Source organism: Coenobita brevimanus, chromosome 6 (genome assembly GCF_032717465.1).
Source record: "Coenobita brevimanus isolate Jiangsu-jjx chromosome 6, ASM3271746v2, whole genome shotgun sequence".
Lineage (NCBI taxonomy): Eukaryota > Metazoa > Arthropoda > Malacostraca > Decapoda > Coenobitidae > Coenobita > Coenobita brevimanus.
The window spans coordinates 63,918,444-63,938,104 of NC_136959.1; the positions used below are offsets into that span (position 1 = coordinate 63,918,444).

The following is a 19,661-nucleotide window of genomic DNA, read 5'->3' on the forward strand; positions in this document are numbered from 1 at the left end:
ACACACACACACACACACACACACACACACACACACACACACACACACACACACACACACACACCAGATAACCAGAGCCCGAACAAGGCTGACTCTCCCACTTCCTTGTCATCTTCACAGCAAATAATAAAAACGAAGTAAAAAATGAAATAGACTGACCAGTAAACATACAAGTAAATAAAGTGGACCAATGAAAAGATAAATAAGATACCTAGCAAGACTCCGCTGATCCTCCCACTTCCTGCCTACCTTGACACCTACTAAATCTATAACTTAACAATAACCAAACCAATAATCTGTCTATACTGTACATCTATTGCCAGGCGCCTTAATCCCGTAAGGGGTGGCCACAAACAAATCGCCTCTATGTTGCCCTGTCCAATGCCATTTCACTGCCCTGCTTCCAGCTCACACCCTCCTCTCTCATATACCTCCCCACTCATGCCTCCATCTCATCCTCGACCTCTCCCTCCCTCTCCTCCCCTCAGCCTCACTCGCATACACTCTTCTGGTTAGTCTGTAGCTCGCCATCCTCTGCACGTGGCCGCACCACCTCAGTTTATTTCTCATAACGCTTTCCATTACATCCACACCACCACGCCCCTTCACTTCCTCATTCGTCAGTCTGTCACTCCACTTAATTCTACATGCTTCTCTCAAATAACTCATTTCCACAGCTCTCACCCTTGACTTGTGTCCTTCCAACAAGTTCCAAGCTTCACTTCCATACGTTAGAGTTGGTATCACAGTATTGTAATGCAGTGACTCTTTTTTACATCCATGCACACTTCCCTGTTCCTTATCACTGCTTTCAAAGAACCAGCAACTTTTCTTTCCTGTTGTACCCCATTCAAGCGCCCCACCCACTAAACTTCCGTCCTTACTCATCACACTAACCAAATACTTAAACGCACTCACATTTTCCATTTCCTCCTCATCAAGCCTCGCTGTACATTCAGTGACTTCATTTCTCTCGAAGACGATAACTTTATACGCTTCCCTACATTCACCTTTGGATTCCGTTTCTTACATGTTCTCCCAAACTCATTCACCAAGCTTTGCAGTTCCCACAAACCAATAATAAGATAATAAATAAATCAACCAATCAAGAGATAAATAAAGAGCCCCAACGAGACCTTGCTGACCCTCCCACTTCCTGGCCGCCTTCACAAACTCCCAATTTCCTGCGAGTTGTGAACACCTGCGGCCGTCAGCGACTCTCTGGAGTTTTGCTGTGTAGTTCCCGCCTCCCGGTCGCGCCGCCAGGGGAGGATATTACGACCCCCACAGACAGAAGGAGTTCGGATTCATATTCATCTTTATTTCTTTTTACTCATTATATTTATTTATCATATTTATTTTTAATGCTACATTGAAGATAATGAAGAACTTTGGATGTTACAAAAAATGTCTCGTCTTCTGGATATAATCATTAAAAAAAAAAAAAAAAAATCTTTGCCTTTCGTCCTCTTCGTCGTCGTCGTCGTCGTCGTCGCCGCCGCCGCCGTCGCCGCCAGGATTCTTCGATGTTTTGCTGTGTCGTTACCAAAGCTGCCGCCAGGGGAGGACATTACGACCCCCAAACGACAGGATTTTGGCTGATTACTTCATTTTAGTACCGTGAATTGTCCAAATAGAAAAAGTAGACATATCCACATACTGAAATTGATTTATTGTGTAGATACAAGAATTTGTTTGACTTTTTCTTTTTCAGATATAAGCACAGACGGAACGTGCATGCTTATTTATACCGCGGTTAGGGGAAACAAGAGAAAAGAGAAGGGGAAGAGGGAGTGAGAGAATCAGTGGGGTTCAGGTGCTGGAAAGAAGAGGGAAAAGAGGTGAGGAAAGTGATACAGCCTACAGGTAGGTTTACAATTTTCATAAATACCCCCCTGCAGTCCTTCGCACGTGCTTTCCCCACTGTCAACCCTACAACCATATTCTCGTTGGAATGGGAGGCTTCGCAGTGCCTTTTTCTTAGCGATTTATTTTACATGGTAATCTTAATGGTCTTGTGTGTGTGTGTGTGTGTGTGTGTGTGTGTGTGTGTGTGTGTGTGTGTGTGTGTGTTGTGGCTAACCACTGATGTGTGTTTTAACCAATTTCAAATCTTCAGACTTCCTTGCCCAGACCTAGGATTGAATTCGCGCCTCTTCAGACAACAGATCACTTCTCTGATCGCTTAACAACCACGTGTCACAATACTGTGACTGCAGTTAATTAACTTTAGGACAGGTTTTCCTTGTTTCGTACTCTACTTCACGTAGCACTGCAACAGAAATGACAAAATTACCGACTTTCTGTTGCACATCTTCGTGATCCCTACCTTATTCTGTTGTTGATCTTGTGCTACAACTCACCAGTCAAGATGGAGATATGGGAATTTTAAGCAAAGTTAAAGTGTAAGTGAGTAGGACAACAAACAATACTAGACCAGATGTTACCAAATTTCTGGGTTGCTTGAGGAGGAGGAGGAGAAGCAGTTTGATGTGGGCTTATTAACACTGCTTCGTATGACCCACTTTTAGAATAATGAAATCGTCTGAAGTTGGCTGGAGTACAATACTAGAGTTGTCCAGACCATGGGAGGGTTAATGGTGACAGTACTACCACTCTCAGTCTCTTATACACCCTCTGAAGAACGTTTCTGTAATTAGGTGGAGTCAAATGCTGTACTTAAATTCGGTCGTGATCGAAGCACTGGTTAGAGGAATCCGATACGGTGGTTCGAGTTTGATTGCGTACGAAAAATATAACAAGGAAGTAACGAAAAATATAACAAAGAAGTAACGAAAAATATAACAAGGAAGTAACGAAAAATGTAACAAGGAAGTAACGAAAAATGTAACAAGGAAGTAACGAAAAATGTAACAAGGAAGTAACGAAAAATGTAACAAGGAAGTAACGAAAAATGTAACAAGGAAGTAACAGTTAGTCGTTCATGTAAATTATGTATATGTAAAAACTGTGCATGACTTGTATTAAAAGTATATTTCAACATTAATTTTCCATTAAAATATTGCAGGTTTGGTTTTATGAAATGTTTAAGTAGAATTTCTCTCTCTCTCTCTCTCTCTCTCTCTCTCTCTCTCTCTCTCTCTCTCTCTCTCTCTCTCTCTCTCTCTCTCTCTCTCTCTCTCTCTCTCTCTCTCTCTCTCTCTCTCTCTCTCTCTCTCTCTCTCTCAAATGTGCTGACCTCATTCCTTTTTCCAGGACTAAGATGGCCGTGTTAAGGAGGCTGCTGCTTCTACTCTCCGCTGCAGGTGAGAGAGAGAGAGAGAGAGAGAGAGAGAGAGAGAGAGAGAGAGGGAGAGAGAATGTCAACGTCAGTCATTTTATTTGAACCATTTTTAGGGGATGCCTGAGGGGAGCAAACACCCACCAGGAGACAGGCTTTCTTTCTTTATTTTTTTTGGCTGTGGCTTTGTGATCCAGCGGGTTAAGGTGCTTCATACGAAAGATGCCGACTAAGGTTTAATTCCGAGGATGGGTTGGACTTTATATCTTACGTAGTTTAAGAGGCGAGTGTGTGACTGACTAGGAAAACATTGTCATTACTCTCAGGTACGACATGTAAATTTCATTTTGCAATCCAGGTCCCTATTTGAGACGAGTGGCTGATCTCCACTTCTTCAGTGTATGGAATGAGTACCCCAGCCCCGGGCCCCTACGCTCCTGGTGGGGCAACAGAGGCTTGGATGGTGCATGAGGAATGGGAGGTTTAATGTAGTGGCCCCTTTTTTTTTTTTCTTTAGTTTATTTTTGCTACTACCTTCAGACGATTTTATTCAACTTAGGGGAGACTTTGATCACGATGGGTTTGATTTAAAAATTTAATTTCCTTCACTACTTCCCATCCCTTTAAAATTGAAAAAAACCGTCTGGAGAGAGGAAGAGAAAAGTAAATCATTGGATTAGAATTATTAAAATGAGTCTCAGAAATTTTACAGGATTCTCTTCACGTACAGAAAAAATTCAAAATATTTAATATCTTTGGTGTCGGCTTTTATTGGACGGTTACTGCAAATTTTCCAGTCATGTTTGAAGTTCCATTACAGACATCCCCTAATGTTCATCTTATTAAAAAAAAAAAAAAAAAACTACTCCCACTTTTTTTCTTCTACTTTGATTTTGCATTTCTTTAATTCTTGGCTTTGTTTCTATACGGGATATAAACAGATAAAGAAGAAGGTAGCAGTCGAGGGTAGAACGAAAAAGTAGTAATAAATGTTTGTAGTAAGATCGAAGTCCTCATAATGTATCCGAATCCTTTGGTGCAAGGAGTGTGATACATTCCCTTTTCAGGCCATTGACTTTATTGGAAGGGAAAGTAATAGCGAATTTACTCCCGCGAGGATAATAAGAATGACATCAAAGAAAATGAGAACAGCCAGTCAAGTGAAATGCAAGACGTGGCTGCCCCCCCCCCCAAAAAAAAAAAAAAATACAGGAGAGAGAGAGGGGGGGGGGAACAACTTCTACCCAAGTGTTTGATCAGCAGATCTAAAACTTGCGATCTTCCGGTTAGGAAATTGTCGGGTTAATACACTATGTGCGTCCTCCCTCCCCGTTTTCTCTTTCTTTTATAGCCAAATTTATTGAGAAAGATGACTGAAAGATGTGGAGGACAGACTTGGCTATTATTACCTTCGCCAACGAAGTTGGAGGAGGTTGTGCATTCACTTATGTTTGTTTGTCTGTCTGTCTGTTTGTCCAGACGATATCTCCAATAGTTCTCAGTGAATTTCAATTAATTTTGTGGAAGGATGGGCCATGGGCCAAGGAAGAAGTGATTAAATCATGGGGCGGATGCGGATCCGGATCCTATCTCCACGGAACCGAATCCGGATCCTTTAATGCTAAGGTATGCGCTCTATGAGTGCTATCTTGTTATTAAAGTAAGGAATAATGGGTATAAAACTGTGACATCGTATCCACAATTAAGATATATGAATTTGGGTTACCTTGGTTATCGAAACATGATGAAAAGACATATTGTGCTGGTCAACAAACAGGGAGAGAGAGAGAGAGAGAGAGAGAGAGAGAGAGAGAGAGAGAGAGAGAGAGAGAGAGAGAGAGAGAAGGGAGGGGGAGATATGAGTAAATGAATAGAGGAGGGTAGAAATGAGAGAAGGAACCTACAGTGGGAAAAGAAAAACGAAGGAGATATATAAAGAAGATGGGGAGGTATAAAACTGTGGAAGGGAAACAAGAAAGAAAATGTGGAAGAGGAGGAGGAGGAGAAAGGAGGAGGAGAATGAGAGCTAAGGAGAGAGACGAGAGAGAGGCGGAAGAGAGAGGACTATAGCCGGAGATACGGAGGAAGGACAGGGAGAGTGAGGAGAAAACTGGTGTGTGTGTGTGTGTGTGTGTGTGTGTGTGTGTGTGTGTGTGTGTGTGTGTGTGTGTGTGTGTGGTCGGGAGCAGAAAAGAAATGTGGGAGAGGAAGAACAATTGGACAAACCTAATAGGAATGCCTGAGGGTTACTGAGCAGAAATAGAAAGATGAATGGGGAAAGAAAAGAAGGGCGGAAGAGAGCGAGGAAGGAAATTTTTTGTAGAAGCGGAGGGAGTAAAGATGAAAAGAAGCACGCGAAAGACAAAGGGAAGAGAAAAAGGAATGACAATGTGGAAAAGGAGAGAGAGAGAGAGAGAGAGAGAGAGAGAGAGACTTTCTTTGAAAAGACCGGAAGTCAGTCCTGATTATATTCGGCTGGTGGTAACAAAAATTAATCAGTTTTAAATTTAACTACTAAGCTGAATGAAGGCGGCTGACGGGTATAAGAATGTATAATGCAAGATTTCGTATTTCCTGAAAAAGTGCAGTAATAATAATAATAATAATAATAATAATAATAATAATAATAATAATAATAGGTTGTTTGTAGCTTCTTCATATCGGTGACTATTTTATAATAATAATAATAATAATAATAATAATAGGTTATTTGTAGCTTCTTCATATCGGTGACTATTTTATCTTATTTTTTTAGTCTTACAAGAAGATTTTGCTAAGCTTCGGACATACATTCTTTAGTAAAGGAGTTAATGAAGGCTATATCTAACCTCACCACTTCGAAAAACCCCTCGTCAGCAGAATAAAGTCGTCCACAGGTAGCAAGAACAAAAAAAAAGTACGTCATGAGCCTGAAGGGGTTCATTTTAATGCACTGAATAAAATCGTTTGGCGGGAGCCAAAAAAGAAAAAAAGTCAACATTTCTCATAACCAGAAAATTATATGTGTATCGGCTTATCTTTTTAAAATCCAAAATAAAAGCTGATGACAGTCGAATAATAAAACAGGTAAAAATTTATAACACCCAGAATAAGTATTAGCAAGAAAAAAGGTTGAAGTAGGTTCTTTTATGAATTCATGATAAAACATAAAAATTCCAGGTCTCCATTGGTCCCAGAAAATCCCTAGAGGAAGCATTCTGCATACATCACCCGCCCTTTTCAATCATCGTATGCAAATTTCCCGCGTTTTTAATTTCCTTATCTTTTGGCTGTCCCTGTAAGTTGATGATTGGGTTTTTATCGTTATATTGGTTCTGAAGTTTCTGTTACTGTGTGTGTGTGTGTGTGTGTGCGTGTGTGTGTGTGTGTGTGTGTGTGTGTGTGTGTAGGTGGGTGGGTGGGTGTGTTTTGATTTATATTCAGTACTTCATTTAATAAGCTTCATTCGAAAATTCACATTAAAATATTTGCAGTTAGAATAAGTTCTTCCAGTGCCATCTCAGTCGTAATGTACTTTTACTTTGCCAGCAAGTAATCATTATGCAAAATTATCCCCCAAGAAAAATTTGTAGGTCCCTCAGTCCACTCTGTAACGTCAACTTGCATGGAAAGATTTTGATATAACTTCAGACAATTGTTTTCCATACCACGACGGTGTGTCGCGTGCAAAAACCAGCCATCTACTCGCAAGGGCAATTACATATGTGTGGTTATCATCCGGCAGGGGATTTTCATTTGCGTGGCAGTACTGAATGCACTTGTTGGTATTGTCTTGGTATTAACCCCATATAAACAATGACGTACCTTATATTTCATTCATTATTGCACGCATTCCCTTCTAGACAGTGTTAGTCAGCGTTTGATTGAACTTATCTCTATATTGACCTTTTGTTCCTTCTAGACAGTATTGTTAACGGATAATGAAGCCTGTCTTTATATTTTCCTCTTTATTCGTTTACTTCTACACAGTGTTATTCGGTGGTTAATTAAGCCCATCTATACATATTTCTTCTTTATCCTTTACTTTTGGACAATATTATGAAACGGATAAGGAAGCTTGTTTAACATTTCCAGTCCGAAAGTCTTCCGTGATTTGCATCTTCTCATCTGCAGTTAACAAGAATATAAGGGATGATGTATTACCAAAGTACAGCTAGGGTCAAAAGCTGTTAAGTGGAAGTGCAGCCAAGGTCAAAATATGTAAGATGGAGGTACGACTGGGGTTCAAAGTTGTGTCGGTTCGAGGTACATATGTTAACAAAAGTGTCGGAGACAAGCTCGTCCGGGTCAAAAATTGTGTCAGGTGTACAGTCAGGGCCAAAAGTTGTCAGGTGGAGATTGACTCCGTTACCCCTTTCCTGCCGTCACCATACACCTTTCTGGGGACAGGGAGGCAGATGGACATTAATATAATAAGGTAGTGGATCGACCCGATTCTGTCGATGCCACCACATAAACACGCAAAAAATAGATTGATAGATATACTCCTAAACAGACAGAGATTCATTATTAGATAAAAACTCTACTTTCTCCCCAACAGGTGTGGGTTTAAGCAGCAAAGTCGCGGGTCCCGGCTCGTCCTCGTCCCTGCCCTCCCCACTTCTCCCCGCCCAGCCCAGGGGTTTCGTTCGTGTGTCCGAATCCCACTACGACCACACGCACCACACGCACCACCACCACGACCCGCCACGCCACCCCCACCTCGCCACCGCCAACGCCTCCACCACGGTCTTCCTCGGGGACACCGCCTCCCTGGACTGCACCGTGTACGACCTGGCCAATCAGTCGGTGAGAAACTGGGTGTGTGGTGTTAATTGAGCGTATAGGGACTGTTGTGTTCTTACGTGTAATAATAATAATAATAATAATATCTGCAGTAGCGGTAGTGGCAGTAGCAGTTAGTAGTAGTAGTAGTAGTAGTAGTAGTAGAAAAATAAATACTTTTGTGAATATATAAAAAATACGCTTTGAAGTGACATTCCGTTGTCACAAGCTCTGTGTATACCTGTATATTGACCTGAAGCAGCTTATTGTAACCAGTACATTACGAGGTATCTCTGATTCTAGTGGCTTGGTGTGGTGATACCTAGAATGTAATCAGGATGTCATCGTCTTATAAGGATTAAATTTTTATTATGTGTGCTAACATATGTAAATACAAAACATCGACTTTCGTTTATTACTGTTAGTGTTCTTGATTATGGCTTTCATCCCAAATCACTGTACATGTCTTCACCGATAGGTGAGATGAAGTTTTATATATTTATTTATATATTATTTACTCCAGTGTCATTGCGACCATTTCTCTTACCAGTTTTGAAGCAAATCACTTTTCCAATAATCTTGGTTTCCGACGATTGCAATGTAGGCTACGTGAGTTGATGTGTATGTGGATGGGGAGGGGGGTGGATACATCCAGATCCAGTACTTCCATAACCAACTGATTTTTTTAGATACCCAAAGGAAGAAGTAGTAGAGAGAAAAGAAAAGACCGAAACGAAACGGAAAAGGCTAAACAAATGATTTACCACTGATGATGGGTCACTAGTAACAAAAATTACTCGGAGCCAATTAATTCTTTGCCTCAAAGTTAGCAGTACCAAAAATCATAGCCAACTGACTTTTGACCACCACAACTTCGCAACTGATTCCCAATATTGGTAAACACAAAGAGAGAGAGAGAGAGAGAGAGAGAGAGAGAGAGAGAGAGAGAAAGAGAGAGTGTGTACCAGAAGTAGTAAATCAGCCGCCTATTTCCAGATGGCAGGATCGTAGCAAGAAGAATCAATCGTAGGTTGCTTTTTTGTACACTTTTAGGCCAGTGATAATATAAGAGTCATATCCAGTTGAAATGTAACTTCCCATGTATCATATGACCAAAAATTTATCACAAGCATCTGATTTTTTATCTCCCCAGATGTTGTAATATTAATGAAAATTTATAACGAAGTGATTTTAACTGCCGTAACTTTGCGACAGATCTCATTGTTTGCCATAGCCGAGTGAGAAAGTGTGTGTGTGTGTGTGTGTGTGTGTGTGTGTGTGTGTGTGTGTGTGTGTGTGTGTGTGTGTGTGTGTGTGTGTGTGTCGATAACCACCTCCCTTTTAGTTACCAAAAATCACGTCATTACCAATAGATTTGATAGCATCTTAGGGACACTTGTAAAGAAAAAAAAATTAGTCAAATAAGCAATAGACTTCTAACTTCCCAGGGACAACAGTATCATAGAATAACACGAAATTATAAGTAACAAAATATCATCTGTAATCACTATACATTTACCTCAATTTCAGTAATACAAAAATCAGCCACTCATTTTATTTTTAGCCTCCCCGCGAACAAGCAAAAAGAAATCACTCCTAACCTGTCAGAACTTTACGGCAGATTCCCTGTATGTGCTGCAACCGGGCGAGAAAGTGTGTGTGTGTGTGTGTGTGTGTGTGTGTGTGTGTGTGTGTGTGTGTGTACAAGTGCCGATACATCCCGACCCACCGCTACCGCCTCCACCGCCAGGAAAAACTGTTGCTCGTGAGTTTCTGGTCGACAAGCTAACTCGATCGACTTTTTCCTGCAGCTTCGGTGATTTTTAGGCGGAGTTTGCACTGGGGAGATGGAGTTGGTGTGTTTGGGTGGGTGTAACCTAAAGTTGGATGTAATGACGCCACACACAAGCTTGGGTGGGGATGCTCCAGTGTTGTTTACGATCGATTCAACTTTAAGACCCTTTTTTTTTTTTTTTTTTTTTTTTTTTTTTTTTTTTTTTTTAGGAGGAACAAGATATAAGGGAAGACCTTGTAATCCCTTTTTCTTGTCCTTCCTGGGAAAATTAATCACGGTTCCGACATAGAAATGATCGTAAGTGTTTGTGAATTTGGTCCAACGTGTTCTCGTAGGTTAAAAAGACTCTCTGGCATCTCATAATTTTTTCCCTTTGCATTTTTGTTAGTTTTGGGTCGGAGTTTTCACTGGGAGGTATAGTTGGCGTGTTGTAGTAGGTGTAGCTTTAAACTGAATATAATGACGGTGAAGACAAGGAAAAAAAACTACGTAGTCCCATATTACAGCCTTCGATGTGTAGAAGACCGAGGCTAGGCTACGGTAATCCAGTACAAGCACTTCAAGGCTGATGACCCACTGACTCTCTTTACTAATATTTCCCTGCACAAACTTTGTAAGACGCCTTTTAGTGACTCTATTTTTCAAGATTTAACTGGTAGATTAACGAGCTGTCTCCTTCACTATTCTAAATCGTAATTTGCGCAGCACCCTCAACCTGACCCTTGTCGCAGTGAATGAATTGTTCTGTGCAATGAATAACCACAAAGTCTCCACACTAGACTCTGGCAACATTCACACTGATGTATTAATAAAAATAAAACTACTCGATGGAAAGTGATCGCTGAACCTGCCCTCCTCAGAGTTAAACCTACAGCGCTGAACAGTCTTAATGACCTGTATGGAGTCGACAGGCTTAATTTGAATTAAATATTCTAATAAAATACTTTGCTCAAGATTCTGAGTTTCCCTGTTTATTTTTCCCAGTTGCGGGTTTTACAATAGATAGATAGATAGATAGATACAGTATATTGCACGTATAGTTACGGTGTGAACCTGGTCCTAGAAATGAGCTTGAGCAGCCATAAAAAAAATCTTATTTAAGCTAAGGGTTGGAGACGAACATTACCTCCTACTTCTGAAAACCTCTCATTTTTCTTCACCGTTGAGCTTTTTTGTGTCCCTTGCTCAATCCGTCTTTCCACCCTCTTTACCTGACAGCATTTCCAGGAAGGTGGTCAATGAATTTTGTGTTATTTTTAGAAACAGTCTCCATTAATCTCTTCACAACTTTGACGTCTCATTCCAGCAACAGTTTGCTGCAGACGATTTTGTTCACCTTGGTATATATATATATATATATATATATATATATATATGCATGTACACACACACACACACACACACACTCTCTCTACGATGATTCTTCCAGTTTCTTATTGCTATATTCAGACATTTTTATTGACGTTATGAACGACCTCTTGTAGTGAAGGAGGTTAATGAAGGTTGTAGTTAACTTATCCAGTTCGAAAAAGTCTCTGCCACGTTTAATAAAGTCGTCTGGAGGAAACAAGATTGAAAATGACACCATCATACTATGATGGTCAATAGTTTCAGTATTGTGGCCTGTTTTTTTCTTGCTACCGTCAGATGATTTCAGTCAACTTCTTAAGCTTTATCGGGCCAGTAAATTAAGAAATTGGTTATATTGCATGAAACTAGCTTCTCTTGAGACATGTGAGAGAGAGAGAGAGAGAGAGAGAGAGAGAGAGAGAGAGAGAGAGAGAGAGAGATGACGTTCCTTTTACTTCCTTTCAGGTGTCTTGGATGCGACAGGTGGGCGACTCTCTCACTCTGCTAACCTGGGACTCAAACACCTACCACAGTGATGACAGGTGAGTACACGTGAACATGAGGTCTGTGTGGTCTGTGAAACTGTTGACCTCAAACACAGGAGAACCTCTGATGCGTTTTGGATGATTTTTAGAAACCCAGCGTAAAAGCGACGATTCCTAACCCAACCTAATCTAATTTCGCTTTACGACTGGGTTAGTATAGACGACCAGAATGCGATATAGCGGTTTCCAGTCTATTAACAAATCCTTAAACCATACAGACCTAGTAGCATTTACTGGGTGATCTGGCTTTAATATTATAGTTGAGAGAGAGAGAGAGAGAGAGAGAGAGTGAGAGAATCTATGTATGTGTGTGCGTTTTATTTTTTAGTATGATTTTCATCCTACAATTTTAGTACCCCCATTCCACTGTGACCTTTCAACAGTAACCCAATCTTCACTACTCTTATCCTCAGCATCTCAAATCTTAGTCTCAGTATCCCAGTCCTCAGTACCTCATTCCTCAGTTCCCCAATCTCAGTACCCCAGTCTCAGTTCTCCAATCCTCAGTACCTCAATCTGTTCCCCCAATCCTCAGTACCCTTGTCCTCAGTATCCCAATCTTCATCACCCCTATCGTTAATACCCGTCTCATTACCCTCATCCTCAGTACCCCTCTCTCAGTACCTCCAGTCTTCACTACCCCAATAACAGTACCCTCAGCCTCAGTGCCCCATTCCCTAGTACCCGTCTTCAGCTTCCCAGTCCTCAGTACCCGCATTTCTCAGTATTTGCGCCCTCAGGTACGAATTAGTGCAGTCTGAGGAGGAGGAGTGGCAGCGCTGGCGACTGGTGATAAGGGGGGCCAGGCGGGGGGACGGGGGACACTACCGATGTCAAGTAGATACCACCCCGCCCTTGGTGATGAACGCCAGACTCACGGTTGTAGGTACGTACTGAGGCGAAATACTGTAGGTACTGAGCAGGAGATAGATGATGTGTAACGGAGAGAGACAGAGTTAGTGAGAAATCCGTGTTGCACCATCAGTAGGCTTAACCATGATACCCAGTATTTTAATCGTGATGTATTATTCATTCTTACTCTGGTAATGCTTCACGCAACTAAACAAATTCACCATGTTATAACCGACATAATTAAAAAGTTTTAGTGCAGTGATGCAATATAGGAATCAGGCTACACAGCTTTTACCCTGACGACTAGTAGGATAGGATTTCACTGCTCTGAATAGAATCATTATTTTAGCCTAAAAAAGTGTCATTATAAATAAAGAAATAACAAAGAGAGAAACACTTTTAATGAGGATAGTTTATAGCCGTCTGACTCCTAACATAATAAAATGAAATTGTTATGGTTTAGCCTGAATAAAAATTTGTAAGAGTACCGGAGCCGAGAAGGGATTGGCGAAGATATGTTTTAACTGTACGGCACTAGAATTGTCCTCACGTAATTGTAATTATTAGCCTGAATAATATTACGTAAACGTGTTTTAGCGGATATGGAATTTACCAGCATAGTTCAATTTTTAATAGGAATAGTTTTCAGCCGTTTGACGGTTGTCACTTACCACAGTTAAATGTCCCGCTTAGTTTAACTATAGATAATTTTAAAAATAATAATAATAAGCGATTGCACCATAATTTCTCATGGACAGATTACCCTCTGAATTAAGATTTGGTCATAATTCTTCTTAGATAAATTATCCTCTGACGCAACCTGAAGATACGTAAGCAAGTCTTGACAGCAAAACCTTTGATTCTTAAACCTCGGATGACTTTTCTATTTTACTCTGGCCAATGCGACACATTTTCCATAGTCACCGGTAAAGCCACCCAAGTTTTCAGGGTTAAGAAATGATCTTGATTAATCTTACCACCTTCCCCTCGACATCGACAGTTTATAGTAGCCTGTCACGATCAACTATCTCGTGCAACAAATCAGTACAAAATATAGCTTCATTCTGAAGTGTTTTCCAACGTCCTCCTATCCCAGAGCCGCGGGCGAGAGTGGTGGAGGAGAGAGGGAGGGACGTGAGAGAGAAGCACTACAACAGCGGCAGCAGGATAGAGTTGAGATGCATAATAGACAGGATTCCATTCCCACCAAGGGCTGTTACCTGGCGAAGGGGGTCAACTGTGCTGTCTTTCAACACGTCCAGAGGAGGCATCAGGTGAGAGAGAGAGAGAGAGAGTGTGTGTGTGTGTGTGTGTGTGTGTGTGTGTGTGTCTATAATATACTTATGGTACAGTGCGTCAACTCGAAAATGTCATTCCCACCCATGCTCTCGGCCGCTTAGCTCTCTATAAGAAAATGAAGCATAAGAAAATGTATGTAATATTATCACGTGTACCCTGACTAATGCAACTAGATGTGATCTCATTATGGAGTGAATTAAGAGGAAGTGTTGAAGCTGGTCGTGTTGTGTGTGTGTGTGTGTGTGTGTGTGTGTGTGTGTGTGTGTGTGTGTGTGAAATTACAACGAATATCAACGTGTGTCTATTACGAGAGCTAATTATAATAATCTCATACTACTTCGCACTCTACCTCCTTTCCCCAAACACATTCCATCATCCCCAACTCACACTAACTGTCCTTCACCTCACGTTTTCTCTCATCTCACTTTAGCCTATCCACCCTCCTCACTCTATCCACTTTTTTCACTATCCACCCCTCTCTCCTTGTCCATTGTTTCACTATCACCTACCTCACTCTGTCCACTCACTCTATCCACTCACCTCACTCTCCGTTCACCTCACTCCCTTTAGCAACACCACACAGTTTTATCCCAGTAATTTGCAAGCCATCGGTATAATCTAGTGATCATCCATTTTCCTTTCATTCCAATCTCGCTTCCTATAATTTTCACCCTCTTTCTCTCTACCTATGGCTCTATAATGCTGCATTGCCACTCTGCCCAGCTGATATCATTTCCGTTATCTCTTACCATCAACCTCTCTAATATTCCTTTCAGATTAACTTAGCTATGAATTTCGAATTAACCGGATTCCACTTTTAAAATTTTAGACGTACACATTCATTTATTTATTTATTTATTTTATTTATTGTTTTTTCTTTTACCTCCAACATATAGTCTGTCAGTAGTGCGTGTTTCTGCTGCTCATTTTAAATCACCAGCAAGACTCTTCCTCAGTTATTTACATATTTTCTCTCGGGTAGCTCTCCAGTCAGGCGTTTTCATTTTCTCTCCACAGTATATAGTTCAGCAGTCATGCAGTTTATGTTTTCCGTATGTAATATAATGTTTCCCTCATATATTTTTTCCCCCAAATTACATATATAAATGTTTCTCTCCAATAGATGAGTCGACATACAGTTTCTATTATCGTCACTTGCATACGTAATTTTCTTCCTTTTCGAGCTCATAGTTAGCCAGTCATGCATATAAATTTTCTCTCCAGTTGATGCATAGTAATTTTCTCTTTTCCCTCCAACAGACAGTTTGCCATTCATGCGCTCAGTCATTACCCTTAATCATCGGTATCTGTTTAATTCAGGCGATTAATTGTAAACGGCTGTAAATATCCCGGACTTAAATATCAGGGTGAAATTTAGGGAATGAATGTGTTTACGTCTTTCCTTCTTTGTTATGTTTTTCTGTTATTTTCTTATTTCAATTTTATTTATTTATTAATTTTTTTTTGTCGTCTGTGAGTTCTTTTACATTCATCATTCAGTCATCAGCCAATCCTTTATTCCCCCATTAGGAGCGTAGTGGTCTGTGGCTAGACTACGCAGGTCGCAGGCGTGAGGGGCTAACTGCTTTTCCTGGGTGGCGTGATATGAATAATAAACCATACCTACGACCAAGGCATATTCTCCTTTGAGCCATATTCTGTTTGAGCGCATTATCTAACTAGACTTTACGTTGAACCTTTTTATTGCTCTATTCTCGTCACCTCCAGACGATTTTATTCAGTTTGGGGGGTCTTTCCTGACTGGAGGGGTTATCTAAAACCCCCATTTACCCCTTCATTACCCGAGGGCTCTCCACGCTGAATACAATCGTCTGCTAACAACAAGGCCTGTTTTCTCGTCGGTTAAGGAGCCTCCCTAACACCTTTTCCTAAACGATTTACTTTGTTACACCTTACTGTCTTATTCTGTATTACATACATTCTTTTAGCATCGCCATACTCTGCATAGATAACGTACAGAAAGGATATTCGCCAGCCATATCCAAAAGCAAATCACTAAGGAAGTAGTGTTCCTCCTTACCCGAAAAGCATACGGGCCAAGGAATTCTACAAGCAAAATCAGATAACGTGTTAGCATCAAGCACAGACTGCAAAAACAGGCCATTGTACTGAACACTTTAAACGTGATGATTGACTCCCTATATTTTTAATGTTTTCGTCGAGTTTGCCAAAAATCTGAACTGGTAAAAAAGTAACAAAATGTGGGGGAGAAATGCATCGTTTTTCGTGAGCTTTTGTTTCAGCAGCAAATTCGAATATATATTAAATGATGCTCATGATGTTAACCTGATTATTTTGGGAAGGTAAATTATGCCAAAATGTGAACTGCTATCGTTTTCGCGAGTTTTTCAATATGGAGGTTGAATATACTCGTAAATTAAATGAGTACTGTGATTTTATTTTATTTTTATTTTTTTGATATGTAATGTAGTATGGAAAATGACGATGTTAATAGTATTCCTAGTGTTTATAATTTATGTTGATGGTAATAATAATAATCATCATCATCATCATCATCATCATCATCATCATAATAATAATTTGTATCGTGGGGTGCCTGGTGTTTATTACTCACTTATTTAATACCACTCAGGGAAAGGTAACTGGTCATTCTTAAATGTCAAGACCGATTTGTCTAGCTCAGGGTCCGTACGCTTCTTATGAGACTATAAAGGGATGAATTATGAATTATTAAGTAGTAATAGTAGTTGTAGTAGTAGCAGTTGTTGTTTAGTAGTAGTTGTAGTTGTAGCAGTAGTAGTAGTAAAAACAAACCTAAACTACTTTCAATGACGCCACAAGAGTACGTTCACCTAGTGTGTACCGATCAGTAGTAGTAGTAGTAGTAGTAGTAGGCTAGTAGTTGTAGTACGGTAGCAATAGCAGTAGTAGTAGTGGTGGTGGTGTTAGTAGTAGCAAAAGTAGTAGTAGTGGAGGTAGTAGTAATAATAATAGTAGTAGTTGTAGTAGTAGTAGTAATAGTGGTAGTTGTTGTTGTTGTTGTTCAAAGTCCACATCCCATTGCACACTCCCTAGCGTGAAGGGAGACGCCAATTCGGGGTTCCTCTCGAGTCGGCTTTATGTGACCAACGCCTCCCCCTCCGACTCTGGCGTGTACTCCTGCTGGTACTACAACTACACCTTCGACACCGTCACCGTCCACGTCATAGCAGGTGAGAATGATAGATAAGTTAGCCGTTTTACTAATTTTCCTGTTGTTGAAAATCGTAACCGTCTACGTCCTTGCAGGTAAATAAAATATCTGCGTTTGCCCTTATTTCTCTCTCTCTCTCTCTCTCTCTCTCTCTCTCTCTCTCAACCACAGCTACACAAAATCGGCATCATATCCAATCCAATCTGACATCCAACCAAACCCGCACTGATTTTTATACGTAGCTGCCGATATTCACGGTTGCCGATCGTCGCGTGGTTGAGTGACTGTGATAGTATGGTGTGTCTCTCTCTGGCTCCTATGATTCACTGGCAGCTTAATAATATCGTCTGGCGTAGTTTGAGATGGTTAATGGGGAAAATATTAAGTCTAAGGCCCCTATGGCGCACGGCTGAAAAATTGCCTGGGTCATGTTGAAGTTAAAATTGGACTTGTTCTGGCCATGAGAGGGGTAATAGTAATAACAAACACTATTATATCTTACTATTCATTCTTGGTTGAATTAAAATCCTCTGATGTTTGCTGGAATAAAAGTACTAGAGTTGTTCGGGCCGTGAGAGGGTTAATGGCGACAGTATTAACACTCTCGGGCTCCTATGACTCACATGCAGCTGAATGAAATCGTAGGGCGTTAGATGGAATAGGATGTCAGATGAGTGAATAGCTTGCCGGTATTTAATTTAATCCTTTCATTCCAGTGACTCATTTACCTACCTTATTCTTGCTGCCTCCAGACAATTTCTTTTTTGAGAGAGAGAGAGAGAGAGAGAGAGAGAGAGAGAGAGGGGCCATTTGTAGTGACGGGGTTAGTTACGGGCTCCTGTAATCCCTCCACAAGCTGATTTCTCTCCCTAAGCCGAGTCAGATCCCATGCAGGCAGCAGAATTAAATAAAACATATCACAATACTGAAAGAGTTCGGGCAAATTAATCCACTTGACACTTTCACAACCCTGATTTTTTTTTTTTAATAATCAGAATAAAATCGTCTGGTTAATATTTTTAAGATGCTGTGTTTTGAAAGGGGTTGGTGGAGGTTATATCAAACCCCTTCGCTTCCAGAGGCCTCTCCTTAGATGAATAAAATCAAGCGGTAGTAAGAGCAATATGCAGAAGACGTTTCGGTGTTGAAGACAATGTATATACCCTACTCTTATTATAATTGAAGAAGATCGTTTAATAATAGGAATGATAATGATAATAATAATAATAATAATAATAATAATAATAATAACAATAATAATAGTTAAAAATGTTTGTGCACAAAAAATGATAATATAAACTATCCCTAACATTTTCAGACATTGGCAGTTAGAATTATACGTGTATTTGTGAACCAAAAACAAGTGGTTAATATAATTGCTCTTGATGTAATGTAATAACGTTGTCCGGTTTTAATACCTGCTATTTTGGTGTCAAGTGACCTGCCTGTTTACGATGCCATTTTTTCCTCTTCAGTACGATATATATATATATATATATATATATATATATATATATATATATATATATATATATATATAGATAGATAGATAGATATATATATATATATATATATATATATATATATAGATAGATAGATAGATAGATAGATAGAAATATGCTACCGACAGGTTATTATAAAGGGTGGTCCGTAAATAGGACCCATTTGGCGGTATATAATGTGTTGCGAGGACGGCTTGTCTGCTGGTGTGGGCGTGGGTGCAGTTTTGAGAATCGGAAATGAATAAATGATGCAAGATAGACATGGATAATGCTGAGTAGTCCGAGCAACACATGAGAAATCGCCCGATGGGGTAAAAGAGAAGCCTTGTATAGAGAAGTGTTATAAAGAGACGCGTTATATAAAGAGAGGCGTTATATAAGGACTACCTTGTATTGAAACTGTACATTTATAACCTCATGTAGTAGCCGACTAAACAAAATTCACTGACCACCAGAAACCTGAGCTAAGGGTTAAAACATCATCACCATAATAATAATAATAATAATAATACTTACATACATACATAAATATATAAATCTTGTTTCTTTGGTAGGTGAAAACTGGGCTGGCCTCCAACACGACGCACTGCCTACCAACGCGAGCACCTCCTCTGCCTCACCCTCCTGCCTCACCCTGGCCGCGTGCCTCTCCTGCCTCACGTGGGACAATAGGAGTTACATGGTCCTCTTAGTCTCTGCCATTGTCGGTCTAATTGGTCTGTGTGGAAGCCGATAGGACACGATGAACTGATACACTGAATCCTGCCTCATGTATTTTGATCACTACCCTTTCATAAACATGCTTCACGTTTCATTGCAAAAAGGTAAACTGCATCATAGAATTCACACACACATACGCACACACACACACACACACACACACACACACACACACACCGCTCGCTGGTGCAGTGGTAACGCTCTCGCTTGCCAACTGGTGGACGGGAGTTCGCGCCTCGCTCAGGTTGCGAAAAGTTTCACTAACGAAGTGGGTGGTTACTGTCCCCCTTGAGCAAGGGGACGGGTGTGTGGGTGTGTGAAGGTCACAGCCTTGCCCTTAGATCGGACTATATGAGCTCTCAGCTCCCTTCCGGGAGGGTAAAAGCTGACGATCACGACCATCAAGTGATCCTGACCG

At 40.5% G+C, this 19,661-nt stretch overlaps 1 protein-coding gene across 1 annotated transcript in view; it reads left to right on the forward strand.

Annotated features, from left to right (window-relative positions):
* The window catches only part of LOC145402222 (zwei Ig domain protein zig-8-like), a 31,414-nt gene extending 11,998 nt beyond the window's left edge, over positions 1-19,416 (forward strand). The window contains exons 2-8 of the mRNA XM_080274343.1: positions 3,217-3,266; positions 7,782-8,029; positions 11,616-11,692; positions 12,436-12,581; positions 13,644-13,821; positions 16,904-17,040; positions 19,078-19,416. Of these exons, the coding sequence (XP_080130469.1) occupies positions 3,224-3,266; positions 7,782-8,029; positions 11,616-11,692; positions 12,436-12,581; positions 13,644-13,821; positions 16,904-17,040; positions 19,078-19,259 (1,011 nt within the window). The 5' untranslated portion in view covers positions 3,217-3,223 and the 3' untranslated portion in view covers positions 19,260-19,416. The remainder of the gene's footprint in view (positions 1-3,216; positions 3,267-7,781; positions 8,030-11,615; positions 11,693-12,435; positions 12,582-13,643; positions 13,822-16,903; positions 17,041-19,077) is intronic.
* Positions 19,417-19,661: the final 245 nt, after the last annotated feature.